The sequence below is a fragment of the Brassica oleracea genome, chromosome C3 (assembly GCF_000695525.1).
Source record: "Brassica oleracea var. oleracea cultivar TO1000 chromosome C3, BOL, whole genome shotgun sequence".
Lineage (NCBI taxonomy): Eukaryota > Viridiplantae > Streptophyta > Magnoliopsida > Brassicales > Brassicaceae > Brassica > Brassica oleracea.
Window position 1 is genome coordinate 23,481,096 of NC_027750.1, and position 18,982 is coordinate 23,500,077.

An 18,982-nucleotide genomic window follows, 5' to 3' on the forward strand; every position below is an offset into this window, starting at 1 on the left:
GTTTATTTTCAGTGTTAAAAAAATAAATAAAACTCAAATGTCAGTTTTATCAAAATTGAGAAGGAGAGAAACCGCAAAAAGGAGAAAATAGGGACTTCAACGCAAAAAAAGAAAAACACAGGGACTAATCCAAAAAGAGAAAGAATAGCTGCGTCTTGCGCTATAAGCTAAAACAGCTTGTTGGATCCTCAAAGCTTTACGTCTAAACTCTCTCGACGACGGCGATGAAAGTAGCGGAGAAGATTGTTATCCTCTGGAATGAATCCGACGGATTCGCGGCGACCATCGCCGATGCGCTGAACCCTAATCCAACCTCCTCTCTTCGTAAACTGTAAATTAGATTCCTCCCTTCCTCTATTCCCCCCATCTGTCTTTTCCCGCCTCACTAACATTGTAATCCTTCCGCAGAGAAGAGCAGATCCACCTTCCGTTGGTTAATTACGGAATCGAAGACGGCGGGAGTGTCGCTCACTTCGTCGATGAAGATGGAGCTTATCAGGTTTCAATTGCCTCTTCCGTGTGGGATGACCTGTTTAATATGAGAACTGGAAGTTAGTTGTTGATCCATAGTTAAGCTGAAGATTGTATGATTGATTCTTGGTGTCTCGTGTTCATTTCTCGCTTCACTAGTTGATGACTTGGTCGATTGTAATTACCCTAAACTTATGGCGAAATGTGAAAGAATCTAAGTTTCTTGTGCTTATGATACTTTTTAAGTTTAGAGGTGTGTTGATAATGGCGAGTGGAAGCTCAATTAAAAATGCCTTTTCATTAGTCTTTCTGGTACCTAACTTTATGTTGTGGGGCTACCGAATAAGCTTGATCAGGGTTTATGTTTTAGTGATGATGATCTATCCTCTTGTATCGTTTGTTCATCATCATCACTGTTATAATTGTATTGCAAGACTTTATTCTTGTTTCCATGTCGAATGTGCATGGTATGTGACCGTAGATAGGAGTCCCTCCGTGGACTAATAATAGCTGAATGCTTTATGAAAATTATGATTATTTATAGTATTAGCTTTATGATTATTTCTTTTTTCTTTTAGGTCTCTGTTTTTCTTCTGCGGAGCTATGAGCCTCCTGCGCTAGTGTGTGCAATGAACGAACTGCTTGACATGATTACAAGGGAATCATCGGCTCTGCCGACTATTGTGGCTCCTTTCTTTGTGGCGGCATCTAAGCTTAAGTTCAATAACAAATCCCTTGAAGCAAGCAGCAGAAAAGCTAGTCTTCGTTACGTTCAAGTTGGTCCAGAAACAGAGGCCACCAGGCTGTTTGCTACTCGCGTCGAGAAACCACCACCGTTGATGCAGATCCTTCATGAGCCTTTGTCATGCTTGCTTCATCTAGCTCGTGTCAAATGCTTGCCTACCTCCATTCTCATAGGGCAGAGAAGTAGTAGCGTATCTCATAAAGCACTAAACGAAGAGCTTCAGGTAATTTTTTTTTATTTGTCTCATACACTGTGAATATTTATTGGAATGAAAATCTATCAACAATTCTTGAGAGATGGTGGATTTCAACTGAATGTGTGATTGTCATCACAGGTGATCCATGAAACAGGGGAGCTTGTGGCTAGTTGGACCGGACTGTGTTTTGAAAGAGACGGAATCAAGTGGAACGCATCAAAGACATCAAAAGAAGAGGAAAGTCCATGGCGAGCTCTTTACGGATAATCTTTCTCAGGTCAGGTCTTTTTTCATGGCCCAACACTACTGCTACAGTATGGGCTTTGACCTTTGCACTTAATTTCCAGTATTGTTGTAGCTCTTTGTTAAGACTCTTTTGCTCAGCTGAGTCAAAAACCATGTCACTATGCTTTCCTCTTAGGATTTCTATAAGAAACGAAGAGTTTTTTTTTTTCTAGCAAATCTTAAAACTTTAACATTAAGCATTTAGTGATTCTGATTAAAAAAGTTAGGTGAAGTTATGGATGGCAGCTTCGCTTTGCCTTGTTCAAAGAAGCTCTATTTATCATCATGCTTTATTTTCACGTTTAGGCGAAAGTTTATTTTGATCTGTTTACCCACTTCTTCTATTTTAAATTGGTTCTGGTAATTATCCTTTTAGTCTTCCCGTGTGTGGGGCTTTGCCTCTTCATTCTTGGAGCTTTAGGTTCCGGAGGTTTGAAGAACTTGCCGGACTTTGTAATCCAAAAACGAATCCCACCTATGTAATATTTTGTTAATATAATCAGTGTTTAAAAAAAAAATAAAAAAGTTAGGCTGTGTCAACTCATGAGATATTCTCCCGGTATGAATGGTGACCAAGTAACGAAGAGGAATTATCTATTCTTTAATGTTCTCGAAAAAATCATCATTCACAAGGAATAGTTTTTGCTTCTTATTCCCTACCATTCTTTTTTTAACAACCATTTTCTTTCATTCCTGCAATTTTATTCTTCTACGTTCATTTCCTATTCGTTCCTCTTGTTTCCAGAATAGTCACCAGTCGAACCTTCTTTATTCAAACTAGAGCTCTTAACCGCACATATATTTTCTAATTGTATAAAATTTGAAAAAAATATTCTTATATTGGATTTGTTTGAAAAAAATTCTTTATTTATTTCTTTTGGAAAATTAACATTTAAATATTTATGTACATTGACTAAATTATACAATCTGAAGTTTTATTCATTTTTTCTCTTTAAAACAATAATATTAATATATACACAATATCTTACTCTTGAAAAATAATAATAATAACAAATCATTTTTTATTGATTTAGTTCGGAGATTTTCTTTGTTCTCAGTTTTTTCATATCGTCTATTTCCTCTATTTTTCTATTTATTTTCTTTTTAATTAAATAAATCCAAAAGCTAGTTTCAGATATATTCAACTCCTAAGCTTTAAACTAACCCAATAAAAATAATATGTATGACCGGCTAGCATAAACAATAAGAAGTTGCATCGTAGAAAAAAAAGTTCAAAATCATAAATTGAGTATAACAAAATTTAGTTATAAAATATTGACTTAAAATAGAAGGCTAGATAGATCGTACGAGGGTATGAATTATGCTTGCAAAGTATGTAAGTTCTCTGTTTATATAAATTTCATATTTTTTATAGGTTCAATTATATTCAGTTTTTAGTTATTGTTGTCTTCAATTCTTTTCATATCTATATTTTTACATTCTTTTGGTCGTTTATATTAATATTGATTCTATCTGCTTAAGACATCATCTTTTTGGGTAGTTGAAATTTTACATGATTTTCAAATTTGGCTAAATTTCAGTTTATTTATTGATATTGGGAGTTTTCAAGGCTCCTAAGACAAATATTGTAATATAGTGATTGTCGAACCAGTTCTGAGGGATTTCAAGCACTGAGAATGCAAGTACTCACTTAATCTAAGTGCAACCAATGATTTAAGAAGTTTCTAAACTAATTATTAATGATAAATGAAATGACTTTCTTTACTAAGGGAAAAAAGAACTCATGGGTATAGGGATTAGACCTTGGGTGATCAAGTTTCGAACTAAAGATGGCAAACGATCAATCAAACTATCAACCTTAAGCTTAGACACAATCTTAAACAAACTCTATGTTTAGATGAATGTTCATTTACTAACATTCCTCAAACATCAAATGTCTTTGGTTGAATAATATGAAAGCAATCATTACTAACAAGTCTATTGGCTATCTTAACACCTTTAACAACAAATATCTTTGGTAAAGTATGTTAAAAGCTTAGGAGAGTTGTCTCAGTCATTTCATCAAACACCTTGTGGGTGAGAAATGCCTAAAGATCAACTTTTGAGTGGCCAACTGAGAAGATGCATTATTAATACTCTACTAGCAAGGAACAAGAATGATCTACACTAAAACATCCTATAACTAACCTAATCACCCTTAATCTCTCTAACCCATGAATTCAAAAAGGTGATTACTCACTAATCTCCATGATTCCTCTTAAACCCATATTGGATTTCAGATTAATCATGTAGAGAAATAGATAAGAAATCAACAAGAACACAAGACGAGAACAATCAAATCTGAATCAAAAGAAGTTTTCACTAGTTCTTCTCAGGAAAAAGAGATTGTCCTTCTTGGTGGCTACAAAAAAGGTACTTAAAACATAGGTTTTGAAAAGTAAAAATGTGCATAATGAAATGACCAAAAGGCCCTTAAGAAAACATGAATTCAGCCAAACAAATAGACGTGGAGCGACCTCGGCACGTCGCTGCGAGAGGTCGCTCCCGGGTCGTTTCTTCGCGAGCAACCTGGTTGTGTCGCTCCAAAGACGTCGCTCTCGGGTCGTCTCCTCGCGAGCGACCTGGCTGTGTCGCTCCGAAGACGCCGCTCCCGGGTCGTTCCTCCCGAGCGACCTGGCTGTGTCGCTCTGAAGACGTCGCTGTGGTGAGGTTGCTCTAGGAGCTGGAGCAACTTCGCCTTGTCGCTCTAGGAGGTCGCTCCGAAGCGTATAGGGCGAGCGAGTTCATGGCGTCGCTCCGGTAGGTCGCGCTGGGAAGTCGCTCCAGGCAGTGCTCGTCCAAAGATCACTCTAATCACCTCCTTTGAGCTCCAAATGTACTCAAATGTCTCCAGGAACCCCATGTGGTACTCCAATACCTAATAGAGACATATATATGCAAAATGCAACCTAGACATGGCTAAATCCTAATCTATATGATGAAAATGCACATGAATAAATGGATAAAACAATGTAAATATGCAAGATATCATTTATATGGAAGTTTTATTTTAAATAATTAATTTAGATATATATCTAACACAATTGTTTTACAATTTTGGAGTTTTAATCTGGTAGATAATTTTTATGCTTAGTTTCCAAACATAGGTCTAAATATCTATTTTTAGAAAAGGCTGTGAATTTTTTTTTTCTATATACTTGTTCGGAACTGTGAAAAGAGACGAACTGTTATCTTGCGATCAGTAATCAAATAAATGTTGATTTTATTATTTTAGCATTAGGACTAACAACATATGTGTCAGCCCAAGTTTCTTATGCTTATAAAAATAATCAAACATTGAAAAAGTCGTAGCAGTGAGCTAAGAGGGATCAACACTGAGCTAAGCATCCCAAGTTCCCTGGACCTGCAAAAAGCCTAGAGGGTTGAAACCTCCTTCGGCGCCAGACCTGGGTGAAAAACAATCCAAACAAAACTGGTCTATTGTGTTATCATCACCCATACAGGAGTTCTCAACAACATAGCTTAGGTTATATGTGAATCTTGAAATCAAAAAACTCAATACGGTAAAAAGCAACAGGTGAATATGTTTTTATAAAACAAAGCTCGTGCAAATTATTTGTCGTAATAGATCATTGATAAAGAAGCTGAGAGTTGATCAACGAATAAGACTACTTTTTCAAGAGCTTTGAATAGATCTCCTTCTTCTGCCATATCATACTCAGATATGTGGTGACTCATGGAAAGCGTTGTGCTGAAACCAAAAAAAAAAAAAACAATCACAATCAAAGACGATAAAAAAAATAAAACATAGTTCAGATATTTGACAAAGAACATATCTTTAACTTTTTCAGGAGTAGATTCGTTCAAGAAAGGGTACAAAGAATATTTTTCTCGAGAAACAAAGGGTTTTCAAATAAGGAGAAAGAGGAAATTGAAAATAATTCATTAAAAGTGAGTAAAGAAAACACTATTGATGGCAGAAGAGACACGGTAACGGAGATTGCATGAAGAGAAAACATAGACACAAGAAAAGAAAATTAAATATAATACGTTTTTACAAACGGCTGACTTGGCGGTGTCTCCGGATTAGTTATTGATGTGTTGTGTAGTTTTGTGTACGGAATTGTCGTTTTTTTAATTTTTGTTTCTCGAGGTTGTCTATAATGGTGATAAATAGAACACTGAAAGTGAAACAGCTTGATTAGGTTGATATATAAAAATGATTGGTAAACTCATGTGTTAGATATTTTCATATCTTATCTTCGTAATGATTTGATCGATCATTAGCGTTATTAGCGGTTTCATATTTAAAACCTGAAATTTATGGGTTAATGTTTATTTACGCAGTTGTTAGTATATAAATTAAATAGTGTAAGACAAGAGATATGAAATTCAGGTTTAAAATTTTAACAATTTATACGAACAATATAGAATTGTAATAGTTTGGTTTTCTAAAAAAAAAGCTCTGGAATTTATAAAATTATATATACAAAGTAATGAAATAATACAATAACACTTCCAAAGATCTCAAAAAGTATTTCTCTGCAAATACATAACATATATCTATTTTGCTGGACCTAGAGACCTACATTTTCCAGTGTTGTGATTAACTTTATAACTGAATGTTAAAGCTACGTGCGTGACACTCCCGATTCCTTTAGTTCTTCTGCCAAAGAACAACCATATTTGATGAATTGAGATACGAAAGAAGAATTGAATTCCACTGAGGATGATATCTTCTCAAATTTCAACTCACTACAACAGCAATACCGATCTCACAAAATTTAGGAATGCAGATCAACCTAACCAGCTGACTTTCTGACCCTGCAACATTAATATATTACCCAACATATTTAGAGCACTATTTGACCCAAGAAAAAAAAAGTATCTACCATGTATTTATAAAATTATATAATCAATTTCTATGGAAGGAGATTGTACCTTTTACCAAACAGTTGTTATATTTATGACATGAGGGCAAGTTTCAATCACGAAAGAGTCTCCATCAATGAAAGGATAACAGTCTGCAAAGAAGTGAATCAAACCAATTGACTAAAATGTATATTTTGCAAGGGGGGAGGTGAATTCTCACTGAGTGTATTTAGGTGCAGTGGGAGCAAGATGTCACCACCTCAGTGTTCTTTCGACAAAATCAAGCTTGCTTTTAGCTTCTGAGTACTTGTGAAGGTCATTGATTTTCTTACCATAAGTTCCAAGAAATCTGCAAGAAAATGTCAAAAAGAACCCAACAGGTTTAGCTAAAAAAATGAACTACAGTTAAGAGATTGTGTCCATTATGTACAGTAATCATACCTGATATTATCCACATCAAATGAGTGAAGATTTCTACATGATCTGAAGGTGTTATAAGGTGTTGATCGAGGGAAAAGGCAACTGATCGGTGGCTGTAGAAAAGGAAAACGGCCTTAAGATAATATGTCCATACTAACATTTTTTTTCTAGTGTTTGTTATGTATTTGTAAACCTGCTGAGATAATCCAAAGTTACTGGATCATTCACGCCTGAAATTATATCTACTGAAACTCCTGCATCTACTAAAACAGTCTATAAACAAAACAAAAGTTTGAACTTTCCTCAACAGAATTGATAAGGCACAGGTAGATCTGGTTTTAACTCACTTGGTTTAACATGATATCAAGCTCTTTTATGGGCTCATACAGTATTGACTGATCTTTGTAGGACATGTCCTGCAGAAACCAACCATTAACGATCATAAAAACGGACAGCTGAAGATGTATATCAGCAGAGAAAGTTATCAGTACCTGACCGGTTAAGAGTTTACGGGGGAATTCAACGAAGTTGCAGCAATTACCACATGAACTGTCTGTGCTGCAAGGCCTAGATCTTATTCATACGAACATAAGTCATATGAGGATTAAGTTCATAAAAGCTATGATCACCTGTGTACATATTGGTTGGAAACAAAGCAGGTGTCCAGGAACTGCTTGTCATCCTGCTCATACAAAACAACCAGAAGTACATTCGAAACCCACATTGTGTTCCAGAACATACGAAAGAGTATAAATCAAATTATAATGTCGGAAAACTATCAAACTATTTGATACAGAAACTGTTGCAGTATGTTTTAGTAATGGTGTAGTGTACAAAAAGAAACAATACCTTTGGTGAGAGAATCAATAACTCCACTGAACTCTAAATACTTCCTGAAAACTTCTTTATTTGCTTCTTTCTCCTAAGTCATGCAGAAACAAAAAAAAAAGTCTATCAAAAACTAAAAGAAACAGAGCTTTAAGGATGAATCATTCTCTTCTTCGATCTCTTTTGAAAAGTGTTTACCTTTTCGTTTCCAGCGATGTCAGGTTACTGTTAGAAATCAACAGCCACCTCCTCAACTACCTTACTCCTCCGACGGAAACAATCCACCGTACGGTCACCAACTTCCTCTCCTTACGATGTGCCCTACGACGCACCAAAGCCGCCATCCTCATCCACGCCACCGTCTGATCCATCCTACGGCGCACGGGCTCCTTCTTCTCTTAAGAAAACAAATCGTCGGTTTGCATGTTAAAATCAGCGAAGACGGCAAGGTTGAAAGGTCGAAGAAAGAGAGCAATGAAACCCTTAGTCTACTAAAACATAAAACGCAGAGTTTGGTTAAGTGGAGCTAAGTAATCGCCATTGAAGTTTTAGTCCCAGGGTTTCCGCAAGAGTATGATACGAAAGAGGTTTATGACTTGACTTGATGACCATGAGGCCCTATTCGTTTGCTCACCCAGATGGATAAGATGCAAATCGATGTTCGTTTTGTGCATTATAATGCTACATCCAGATGGATCACCCAGCTGAATTTTTAAAAACTCATCTCAAATTCTCACCCAAATGAAGGTGAGTATTGATGGTGCATCTGGATGCAGATGCATCTAGATCAATCCAAAATGATAAATGACAAAAATGACTTTTTAAAATCAAAATATTATTTTCAAACCCTAAATTCTATTTTTTCCATATACATTTTTCTGCTATAACCAAAAAATGCATTTTCTCGCAAAAATTGAAAAACACACTTTCACGCCAAAACCGCAAGATGCATTTTTCCGCAAAAAAAAACGTAAAACACACATTTCCATAAAAACACATTTTTCGGCTAAACCAGTAAAACCGCATTTTTCGACCAAAACCGAAAAATCGCATTTTCCCGTCAAAACAAAAAAAAACGCATTTTCCCGTCAAAACAAAAAAAAAACGCATTTTCCCGCCAAATCCCAAAAAACAAAATTTTCCGCCAAACTCCAAAAAGCATTTTCCGGCCAAAACTGGAAAATGCATTTTCTTGCCAAAACCGGAAACACAAAATTTTCCCGCCAAAACCGGAAAAAACGCATTTTTCCGCCAAAACCGGAAAATGAAAATTTTCCGACAAAACAGGAAAAAACTTTTCCCGCCAAAATCGTGAAAAAAAACTTTTCCCGTCAAAAACACTTTTCCCGCCAAAACCATAAAACACACTTTTCCCGTCCAAACCGCAAAACGTATTTTTCCGCCAAACCCATAAAAACATATTTTTCCGCCAAAACAACAAAAATACACTTTTCGCCAAAAACACATTTTTCCTCAAAAACCGCAAAAATATTTTCCGCCAAAACCGTAAAAATGCTATTTTTCCGCTGAAACGTAAAAAATATATATTTTAATCATTTTATTAACAAATCCATATGGATGTAGATGAAAGTTAAAAATGAAGTGCAAACGAACATAGTTGCATTCAGATGATTCATCTGGATGCATGGACAAAATGAAGAAACGAACAACATCTAAATGGAGCATCTGGATGCATCTTCCAGTTGTACAAACGAACATGGCCCATATATACAGCCGTTTCGGTTGATGGAGGAGGTGAAAAATCTGAATCTCATCAACCAAAACCATGTCGAACAACCAAACATATGATTAATTAATTGCAATAAATCACATCATTCGAAATCAGTAAACTCGATCAGAAGCGTTACCGGGATGACGTGGAAGAGAGGATGATCATCGGGTAAAGCTAACGGACACACAAAAGATAAAGGGTCTCAGATGGGTCTCAGATGGACCACAAACATTTTTTTGAAAAACCTAATACATTTGGTCCATGTCGACAAAGAGGATGTAAGGTAGAGAAAAGAAGACACCCCATTGACTGATTTTAATGGCCGACGTGGATGGTCTCTCTGTTGTTAGTATTCAGCTTTTAGTTATTGTATGATAGCTAATGATATCATCCTTGGAGTGGGATGTTTTAATATTATTAATGATTTATGATTGGTGGGAGAGGCATATATAACTGAGAAAAATGTGGTGTGAAGTTTAGAAAAGGCACTCATGGAATAGTATAATAACTAATAAGTTAGTTAATCTACTCTATCAAAAGAGAAGTACAAATTAAGATTAACCCTTAAACTTGCACAATATTTACAACATAATTTCATTGAAATAGTTAAATGAACTTATTTTTAAATAATCTTTATATTTTCTAAAATTAATGAAGTAATAATTACTCCTACTTCTATGCTTTTCATGTCTTTTTCAAAATTAATAAAACATTTCCTAAATTAAATTCATAATCAATTCAATATAAATCTTTTAACTTATCTATTTCATATTAATATTATAAACATTAATGAATATCAATAATATACACAAAATATATGTAGCAATATAAGTTACATTTTGTCTCATTCTCCCCCACAATTCACGTTACTCTTCATTTTTTTTTGGAACAAATTCTTCTTTTTACCAATATAAATATATTACATGCACCATTATAATTATTTACCAACTTAACATGTATATAAAATAATTTATTAGACATTATCGTAAAATTTTGATCCATAAAAAAACAAAATAAAACATTTGTATAGAGCACGGATCATATTCTAAAAATTATGGTAATACAATTGACGGTTTACAAGACAAAATTAAATTAAAAAATATAAACTATAAATTATTATGCTTATAAATGTTATTAAATAATTATTTAACACATGTAAAATTTTAAAATATATACTATACTTAGACAAAATAATTTATTTACAAAATAAAAGTAAACATCGGCAAAGTCATGGTTTAAATGTACACAAACTTAAGCACATTTATAATTTTTTATCAGTTACATAAAATTTATATTTTTATTTTATTTTCTTACAAATTTAAATCTTAATTGTATATGTTCCAAATTTGATAGAAATTTAACAATCATTTTTTTTCTTACAAATATTATAGCTAATGTATCATTTATAAATAGCATGATAATTCATAAGTGTCTATTTTCGTACTTTTTATTTAAAAAATTTGTTCGCTATATATCTTAGACATGGATCTAATTATATAAATGTTATATTTTTTAATATAATATCCAATATCGGTGATACATTTTACTCTAAAATTCTAAAATATAAAATTAAATACAAATATAACATTTACATTTACAAATATGACTACATTTACAAATATATTATTAAATACAAACACAAATTAAATATTCACACGGATCAAAATCTAGTGTTATCTTTAAAGGAAAATTAAGTGAGTGCCGTCAGCTCTAAGGCGGTGGTTTTATATTGGAGAAAGGAATACGATGTTTTTATACGATAGTTCGGATCGTCTTCGAATCCTATCCAACTCACATTTCAGTATCACATTCATTTTTTTACAAATCTTTCAGTGAGGTTTATCTTCTTTTTTTCCTGCTTTTTATCGATGATTAGTATTTTTCACTTGTGTGTTTCAAGCTGATTTGTTGATAATTATCCAGTTAAGGTTCATGATTTATTCCTAGCGATAACTCACTATTTTATCATTCATTTTGATTAAACACTAACCTTAAAGCTTGGCCAAAGTTACCTCTTGTTTAGTTTCTTTTTTTCTTTTCTTTTTTTTTTGTTTTGTCAATTTCCCTTTCTTTTTGAGGCTCCGTTATTGAAGATAAAGCGAGCGAACCATTATTGAAGATATTTAAGCAATGAAAACATAAAGTTAGGTAACTGTCCAGGCTATATAGAAAATAACACTAGTTTCAAAGTGTGATTAAAATTTCTAACACTTCTTTAACTTTTTTTTTTGTATTTAATATTTTAAAAGTTGTAGATTAAATTCATCCAAACTAAAAATCATATTTTATTGCATGTCCACGTTTTTTTTGGTAAAAGATGTCCACGTTTTGCTTTGTTTATTTTGTTTCTTTACATCCTTGAAACTTTTGTTGTTACACTCGTAATAATTTCATTACTATTTTAAATAATATATCTTTCTGGTCTCATCATCGTCATTCGTCACACATGCGTTTTTTTTTTTCCTCTCAAAATTTATTAATGGGGCAATGTCCAATTGACAGAGCCCAACACAGTACAAGCACACGATCTAAACAAAAGATAAATTTTACACAACAACTAAAGGCCTGTTAGGCCCATAGAACAAAACCGTTGAGGAAAGAGTGACGCGTCGTCCACCACGCTTACGTTCGCCAGACGATGCATGTACACGCGTCAAGAGATGGCCACTTTCGTCCACCAGTAGCAGAGAGGAGAGGAGACGAGAAGGAGCTCCGCCGTCGGCAGAGAGAAAACCCTAAACAACCACCGGATCTACGGTTCCGAGAAGAGCACAATCGACATCAATCAATCTCGCAACCTTCGTCTTTTCTAAAGAACATCTGACATCTTTAATGATAAAGAAGAGCTCGAAGATGAAACAACCTCTTCAGAAGGATGGAAAGAGAACAACAGAAGGATGTAGGAAAGAGAGTCAATCGGACGGATGAGACACACAAACCATAGATCGAACATAATCGGGAAGATCCCGATGATAAGCCGCCGTCAACACAAAGGAACGTGTGATGCGGAGTCAAAAGCCGACCGTCCATTACCACCAGAGAAGAAGTTACGGATGCCGGAGGCAAAGCCGGCCGACCACCGAAGAACAAGTGCGACGCCGGAACTGTAACCGGTCGGATGAATGACGTGAGAACAAGGAAAGAGAGAATCGTCGCACATACGTATCTAATTTCGCAGATATTTTTTTGATTTCCCATCGAAAATATCTTCTATTTTTCTAACAAAAGATATTTTATTATACGCCCACCGAAAAAGGAAAGAGAGATATTTTGGTTTTTGTAAGGTCAAAGCAAATAAAAGATATTTATCAAAATGGTGAGTGAGCAAAGGCAAAAACAATAGTATATCAGAAAATAGCGTCTCTGATTCGTCTAAAAGCATCGAAAAAGCGAACGCTTGAGAATCCATTATGGTAGAAAATAGCCACTTGTTACATTCCTAGTCGCGAGTACATTGGTTTCAGCACTCGCAGTAGTACCAGAAAACTTTAACCCGGGGTCCATGAAAGTTTCTAGCTTTCACTATAAATACGACAGGGACCCACCGTACCCTACACCAAACTTTTTTGCACTTTTTGTAATAAAAAATTAGGCATTTTTTGATTTATCGTCAGAAGCAGCCTACATGTCCCTTTGCGGAACACCCACCCATTCTCTATCCATTCATTTTTCTAACTCAAGAGAGAAAGAGAGAAGCTGAAGAAGTTGACGAAGAATCGGCTCTGTATCTGTGTGTGTTTGTCTTGAAAGTTTCAGGATTCCACTTGAGAAGATAGTTCAGAAGATCTTGTCTTATACGGTGAGTTCTTTTCCTCCTCTCTCTCTCTCTGTATTTTTAGGGTTTTTGCAGTGTTCTTATTTTGATGTTAGCGTTTTATCACTGTTTCTGTGTGAAGGGTTGATCCCTCTGTTGTCTATATGTGTTGTCTTGAAATTGGATCTTCGATCTCTTCATGTTTTCTTTTGATTATTGGATTTTTAAGCTTTGTTCGTATGAGGATGATGATTGTGATGATAAAAAAGCTTTAATTATTTATAAGAATTATTGAGTTTTGAACTATAAATAAGTGAAAAAAATATGTAGATTTACTGATCTTCTGGGGTTTTTAACTTGAAGAGTTTGATTATTATTATTTTTTTTGTAAAAAAAGAGTATGATTATTTTCTTTTGTGGGTTTTCGTCTCTGGCTAGATATGAAATCTCTGACTACTGATTAGTGTTAATAGTAATCTCATGATTTTGATCCAAAAAAGAAAAGAAATCTCATGATTATGCTTGTCCTTTGTTTATTAATTCTCAACCTGTTTATAGACATAGATCACAAACCTATATTCAGACATTCCATCTATGTCTTCTTTAAGGCTTTGCTTTTCGAACCAAGTCTCTTTGTCCTTTATCTAATTAAAGAATATTATATATTACTCTTTTTTTTTTTTGTAAACTTATATATTACTCTCTTGTACAGCAGAAATTAAAATTTGGTAAAGAAGATGGGTTACATGTGTGACTTCTGTGGTGAACAAAGATCAATGGTGTACTGCCGATCAGATTCAGCCTGTCTCTGCCTCTCCTGTGACCGTAGTGTTCATTCAGCAAACGCATTATCCAAACGACATTCTAGGACACTTGTCTGCGAGAGATGCAATGCACAGCCTGCAACAGTTAGGTGTGTTGAAGAGAGAGTCTCACTCTGTCAAAACTGTGATTGGTCAGGCCACAACAACAACAAAACTTTATCTTCAAATAATCACCAGAGGCAAAGTATAAGCTGCTATTCAGGTTGCCCTTCAAGCTCAGAGCTCGCCTCTATCTGGTCTTTTTGTTCAGACTTAGCAGGAGAATCCGCTTGTGAACAAGAAATGGGTATGCTGAATATAGACGATGATGGTCAGACCAAACAAAACTGTAATGAGGATAAGAAAGATGAAACCAGTTCTGCAGCACAAGCAACAAATGCATCATTTGCTAAGGTAACTTAATTTTCTTTCATCGTTAGCTCAACTAGAAAAGACCATGGCCATTGTGTCAGAGGTCCCGGGCTCATATTACCTCTGAGACAAAACTAATTAATATTACATGTTGTGGTTTCGGATCCGGGGGATTACAAGCTTTGGCCCTAACTTCATGATATTAAAAATAAAAATTTACCTTCTGGAAATGCTAAGCAACATCAATGGATTTATCATGTTTCTTTTAACTAAACCCTCAAGTTCTTGTTATGGTTTGAAGGATGTTGGAGTGTGTGAAGATGACTTTTATGGAAACTTGGGTATGGATGAAGTTGACTTGGCTCTTGATAACTACGAAGAGCTCTTTGGAACAGCCTTTAACACCTCGGTACATCTCTTTGGACAAGGTGGAGTCGATAGTATTTTCCAGAAACATCACCAAGCAGCTCCTCCTGAGGTACGTTTTCCATTAGACAAAGAGATTGCATCTTTGTGTGATTCTAATGATGATCTTTGTTAATCCAGGGAGGGAATCTGGTGCAGCCAGCTGAGAGTAATGATGACTCGTTCATGAGTTCTAAAACGGAGCCAATCATTTGCTACACGTCTAAGCCAGCACATTCAAACATATCTTTCTCTGGAGTCACCGGAGAAAGCAGTGCTGGAGATTTTCAAGAATGTGGTGCATCATCTTCCGTGCAGCTCACGGGTGAGCCACCATGGCATCCTCAAACATCACAGTCAGTAACCCGTAATAACGCGGTTATGCGTTACAAGGAAAAGAAGAAGGCTCGCAAGTAAGTTATAACCTTTATTCAATACATGCATCAGTGAAGTAAGTTCAGTGTTTTCTAAAATGAGAGATTGTGGTTTTTGTTTAGGTTTGATAAGAGAGTGAGGTATGCTTCTCGGAAAGCAAGAGCTGATGTGAGAAGGCGTGTAAAGGGGAGATTTGTTAAAGCTGGTGAGGCTTATGACTACGACCCACTCACCCCAACCAGAAGCTATTGAGTGGATTCTTCTCCTTGAGAGGTAAACAATGTTAGATAAACATGGCGGAAAATCGAAACAAGAAAGGTTTTTGACTTATGGAGAGAGAGTTCTCAAGTCAGAAACAGGACTGGTCTCTGGTTTGAGAAGTTACTAAGCTGATGATTAGTGTAAGTAATCATTCATTCTTGGGATTTAATCGGTTTTTTTTTGCCTCAAAAGCTTCAATTTCCATGAGTTTTGTTCTCTTGGTAGTAAAAAGTCTGGGAGATTTAAGGTAAGATTACAAATATGATTGTATATGACTTTCTTTCAATTTGTATGTATGCTCATAAATGATCTCTCTGTTATTTGCTCTATGGATTCTTGTAAAAAAGAACACAAGCGTTTAACAAGTTCAGGCCCTCCAATGGAGTAACAACCCTACGTCTCGAGCTGAATCGAATCAGCTAATTCACTATCTTTCTTTCAGTGTATCATCGAAGAATCCCTCTCTTGATCGCACAAGATCGCTCACAAGAGAGGGAATTAACCACATACGCTCTGTATATATCAGAGCTAATTACAAGTATTAAGTCGACTTAAACTAACCGTAAACCTTGAACTTATCCACATAACTGAACCAAACCAACCCCTGTTCAATTGACATACCAGTCTTGGTTTAAGCTTAACCAACTGACTTATTTATCACCAAAGCTCTACAAACCCCACCTTGATGATAATCAATTGCGCTAAACTCCTTAATACTGCAAACGTATGACCTCCCAAAACCATATAGCTAGCACCTCAGTGCTTGGCTAAGCCAAGAACGCTTAGAGCCTTCTCAAATTTCTCCACAGGCAAACCTTTAGTCAACATATCAGCAGGGTTCTTCAGCGTGAAGATTAAAGACAGTATCCAGAACCTATATCAGTCAAAGTTATGTGATAACACATAAAGTCTCCAGGTTCACGCTTGACGTTTGTTGCAGCTTTCAGGAGGTTTTGCTTAGCGTCTTAACTGTTTATTGAACATTGATGTAAATTGATGAGAATGCATTACAGTAGCTTTAAAGGACCACTTTCACATTTGAATTGTCTTGAAGACTGTTACAAGTTCATAACCATTTATGGTCCAAAATTGATTACTGACCCGGATATGAAAACATTGATCAAAAGGCTAAAAAAAAAAGAACAAAGAGTTTTCAGATTCAGACTCAGGCAGCAAAGTTCTTGGCTTAGATCAAAAAACTTAAAAATGAGAAAAATATAGAAACACCAAAAGAGTGGATTCATAAAAATGAGAGTGCTCTGGAAGCTGCAGTTTAATTGTACATCAGTCGTTTAGGATAATATCATAATAGTAATACTATGTTATAGTTATCAAACGGATCCTCTTCCTTGTCTCTCGTATCACTCTCGTTTACGGCTCCAAACAGGATAAAAAAAAACAAGAGATGCAAGTAAGAAATCAATCCAAAATAAAGGTTTTTCCTCTAATTCAACCAAGAACCCTTTCAGATTGATTGAGTGATATATGCTTAAACAAAGATTTTTAAATATATATCGAAAAACTATTTGACATGTTATTGATTTATTGTATTAAGCTCTCCCGGGAAAAAAATTCGAAGTCTTTCTCAAAAAAAGAATTTTTTTCCAAAGTTTATGATTTTCATCGGTTAATAAAAAACGTTGATATTTAACTAATGGGAGTTAAAAATGATATCTTGTGATGTGGCAATACTTAAATGGTTCAAAAGGTATATTACCACCATTGATATTACGCCACGTAAGCCCGCTGACCAAGTAACTAAAAGAAGAATAGAACGACGCCGTTTAAAGTTAATGATGCTGTCCGGTCGCGAAACTGCCCCCCAGTCAAAACAGGCTCCATCGTGTCCGAATCTGATTATCTGAACGAACTCTCTCCCTTTCTCTCCCACCGTCTTCTTTCTCCGATCAATCTCCCAACTTTTTAATTTTTCTCGTCACTCATCGAGCTTGGAAGGTAAATGATAGTATGTAAATCTCTCTTGCTCTCTATCAGAAGAATCGAAATTGAATCAATTCAATTGTCCAAATCTCTAATCGTTTTCTTAACGATTGAATTACGTTTTGTTCTTCGATAAAAATTCAAAATTTTATCTGGTTTAGATGAGCTTGAAGGCTACGATCGTAGTACTATTAGGCCTCGTATGGAGCTTCCAGGCAGCGCTAGGTATCAGATTCGTGATAGACAGAGAAGAATGCTTCTCCCACAAGGCTGAATACGAAGGCGACACGCTCCACGTCTCATTCGTCGTCATCAAGTCCGATTCCCAATGGCATTTCAACGAAGACGGTGTAGATCTCGTGGTATGAGACCTTAACCCCCTTCGTTTAATCGATACGAACAATGCTTTTGAATTTCCAATTGTTTGGGAACACAGATACACGGCCCGACAGGGGAACAAGTTCACGACTTTAGGGAGCAGATTAGCGCCAAGCACGACTTCGTTGTCCAGAAGAAAGGAGTTTACCGTTTTTGTTTCACGAACAAGTCTCCTTATCATGAAACCATTGACTTCGATGTTCAGCTTGGTCACTTCGCGTACTACGATCAGCACGCAAAGGACGGTGAGGTGTTATTCTAATTGGTTTTGTATTGTTGAGTTTATTAATTAAGTATATTATTTTTTGTTGTTGTTGTTGTTGTGCAGAGCATTTCACTCCGTTGATGGAGCAGATATCGAAGTTAGAGGAGGCTCTTTACAACATTCAGTTTGAGCAGCATTGGTTAGAGGCTCAGACGGATCGTCAAGCCATTGGTAACATTCTTTTCTATAAATATCCATTTGTTTTTTGAGAGAGATTAATATGGTTTTGGTCTTGTTTGTTGGGCAGTGAATGAGAATATGAGCAAGAGAGCAGTACACAAAGCTTTGTTCGAGTCGTTTGCGTTGATAGGTGCAAGTGTACTCCAAGTTTATCTTCTGCGTCGTTTGTTTGAACGCAAACTCGGCATGTCTCGTGTCTAAAAAAGCATTTTAGTCTATTATGATTTTGGAGACTTTTGTTATTAGCCACCTAAGAACTTATTTTGCCTCATTAAGTTAAAATGTACCAGAGAATGTTTTTACTTAAAACTCTTTTTACAGACACAATCTTAGTTCATCGGATAATTTTTGTTTCCCCAATGTTCAAGAAAGTATCAAGTCATTTTCTTTTCTCTATTAACATAAAGCTTTCCTACAAGATATGGGTTGCGTTTGAATGGAGAAAGAGATGTATTTTGAGGAGTTGATTGTTTCTTGAATGATGGAGAAACCGTAGCAGATGGCTATAGCTGTGAATAGTGATGCTAGGCTTTGGTGTAGACTAGTTTGCAATTTGAAGATATATAGTTTGTGTTCAAGAAAGTATCAAGTCAACGTGTGTGACGACCAATGATAATGTATATATGATCACGTGTGTATCTCGTGCTTTGGGTTCCGTTAAAAGAAAGAGAGGAAGACGGCGGCGCGTTCTGGTGGGAGAGGCGCGTGGAGTGAGAGGGAGAGAGAACCCATTTGCCC

At 35.6% G+C, this 18,982-nt stretch overlaps 3 protein-coding genes across 4 annotated transcripts; all 3 read left to right on the forward strand.

Moving 5' to 3' along the window:
- The first annotated feature begins 129 nt into the window (after window positions 1-129).
- LOC106331503 lies at window positions 130-1,866 on the forward strand. Its single transcript, XM_013769879.1, has 4 exons — window positions 130-331; window positions 409-499; window positions 1,050-1,439; window positions 1,551-1,866. Exons 1-4 carry the CDS (start codon window positions 225-227, stop codon window positions 1,677-1,679), a joined length of 717 nt encoding a protein of 238 aa, XP_013625333.1. The 5' UTR covers window positions 130-224; the 3' UTR covers window positions 1,680-1,866.
- Window positions 1,867-13,083: 11,217 nt separating this feature from the next.
- Window positions 13,084-15,809, forward strand: LOC106328980 (zinc finger protein CONSTANS-LIKE 9-like). Of its 2 annotated transcripts, none has more exons than XM_013767536.1 (5): window positions 13,084-13,309; window positions 13,980-14,481; window positions 14,741-14,917; window positions 14,986-15,257; window positions 15,342-15,809. In XM_013767536.1, exons 2-5 carry the CDS (start codon window positions 14,002-14,004, stop codon window positions 15,469-15,471), a joined length of 1,059 nt encoding a protein of 352 aa, XP_013622990.1. In that variant the 5' UTR covers window positions 13,084-13,309; window positions 13,980-14,001; the 3' UTR covers window positions 15,472-15,809. The 2 variants fall into 2 exon arrangements, with proteins under 2 accessions (XP_013622990.1, XP_013622989.1); XM_013767535.1 differs by having other exon boundaries at window positions 13,123-13,309; window positions 13,977-14,481.
- A 1,481-nt stretch (window positions 15,810-17,290) lies between these two features.
- Window positions 17,291-18,604, forward strand: LOC106331835 (transmembrane emp24 domain-containing protein p24beta2-like). The gene is made up of 5 exons (XM_013770254.1): window positions 17,291-17,436; window positions 17,583-17,783; window positions 17,858-18,044; window positions 18,128-18,235; window positions 18,312-18,604. Exons 2-5 carry the CDS (start codon window positions 17,583-17,585, stop codon window positions 18,443-18,445), a joined length of 630 nt encoding a protein of 209 aa, XP_013625708.1. The 5' UTR covers window positions 17,291-17,436; the 3' UTR covers window positions 18,446-18,604.
- The last annotated feature ends 378 nt before the right edge of the window (window positions 18,605-18,982 follow it).

Bases quoted from the DNA above. Each gene is read 5' to 3' on its own strand.
- LOC106331503 (XM_013769879.1), top strand. From the start codon at position 225: ATGAAAGTAGCGGAGAAGATTGTTATCCTCTGGAATGAATCCGACGGA. The intron at 332-408 runs GTAAATTAGATT...ATCCTTCCGCAG, and splicing joins ACCTCCTCTCTTCGTAAACT to AGAAGAGCAGATCCACCTTC. The intron at 500-1,049 runs GTTTCAATTGCC...TTTTTCTTTTAG, and splicing joins ATGAAGATGGAGCTTATCAG to GTCTCTGTTTTTCTTCTGCG.
- LOC106328980 (XM_013767536.1), top strand. From the start codon at position 14,002: ATGGGTTACATGTGTGACTTCTGTGGTGAACAAAGATCAATGGTGTAC. The intron at 14,918-14,985 runs GTACGTTTTCCA...TTGTTAATCCAG, and splicing joins ACCAAGCAGCTCCTCCTGAG to GGAGGGAATCTGGTGCAGCC. The intron at 15,258-15,341 runs GTAAGTTATAAC...GTTTTTGTTTAG, and splicing joins GAAAAGAAGAAGGCTCGCAA to GTTTGATAAGAGAGTGAGGT.
- LOC106331835 (XM_013770254.1), top strand. From the start codon at position 17,583: ATGAGCTTGAAGGCTACGATCGTAGTACTATTAGGCCTCGTATGGAGC. The intron at 17,784-17,857 runs GTATGAGACCTT...TTGGGAACACAG, and splicing joins AAGACGGTGTAGATCTCGTG to ATACACGGCCCGACAGGGGA. The intron at 18,045-18,127 runs GTGAGGTGTTAT...GTTGTTGTGCAG, and splicing joins CGATCAGCACGCAAAGGACG to AGCATTTCACTCCGTTGATG.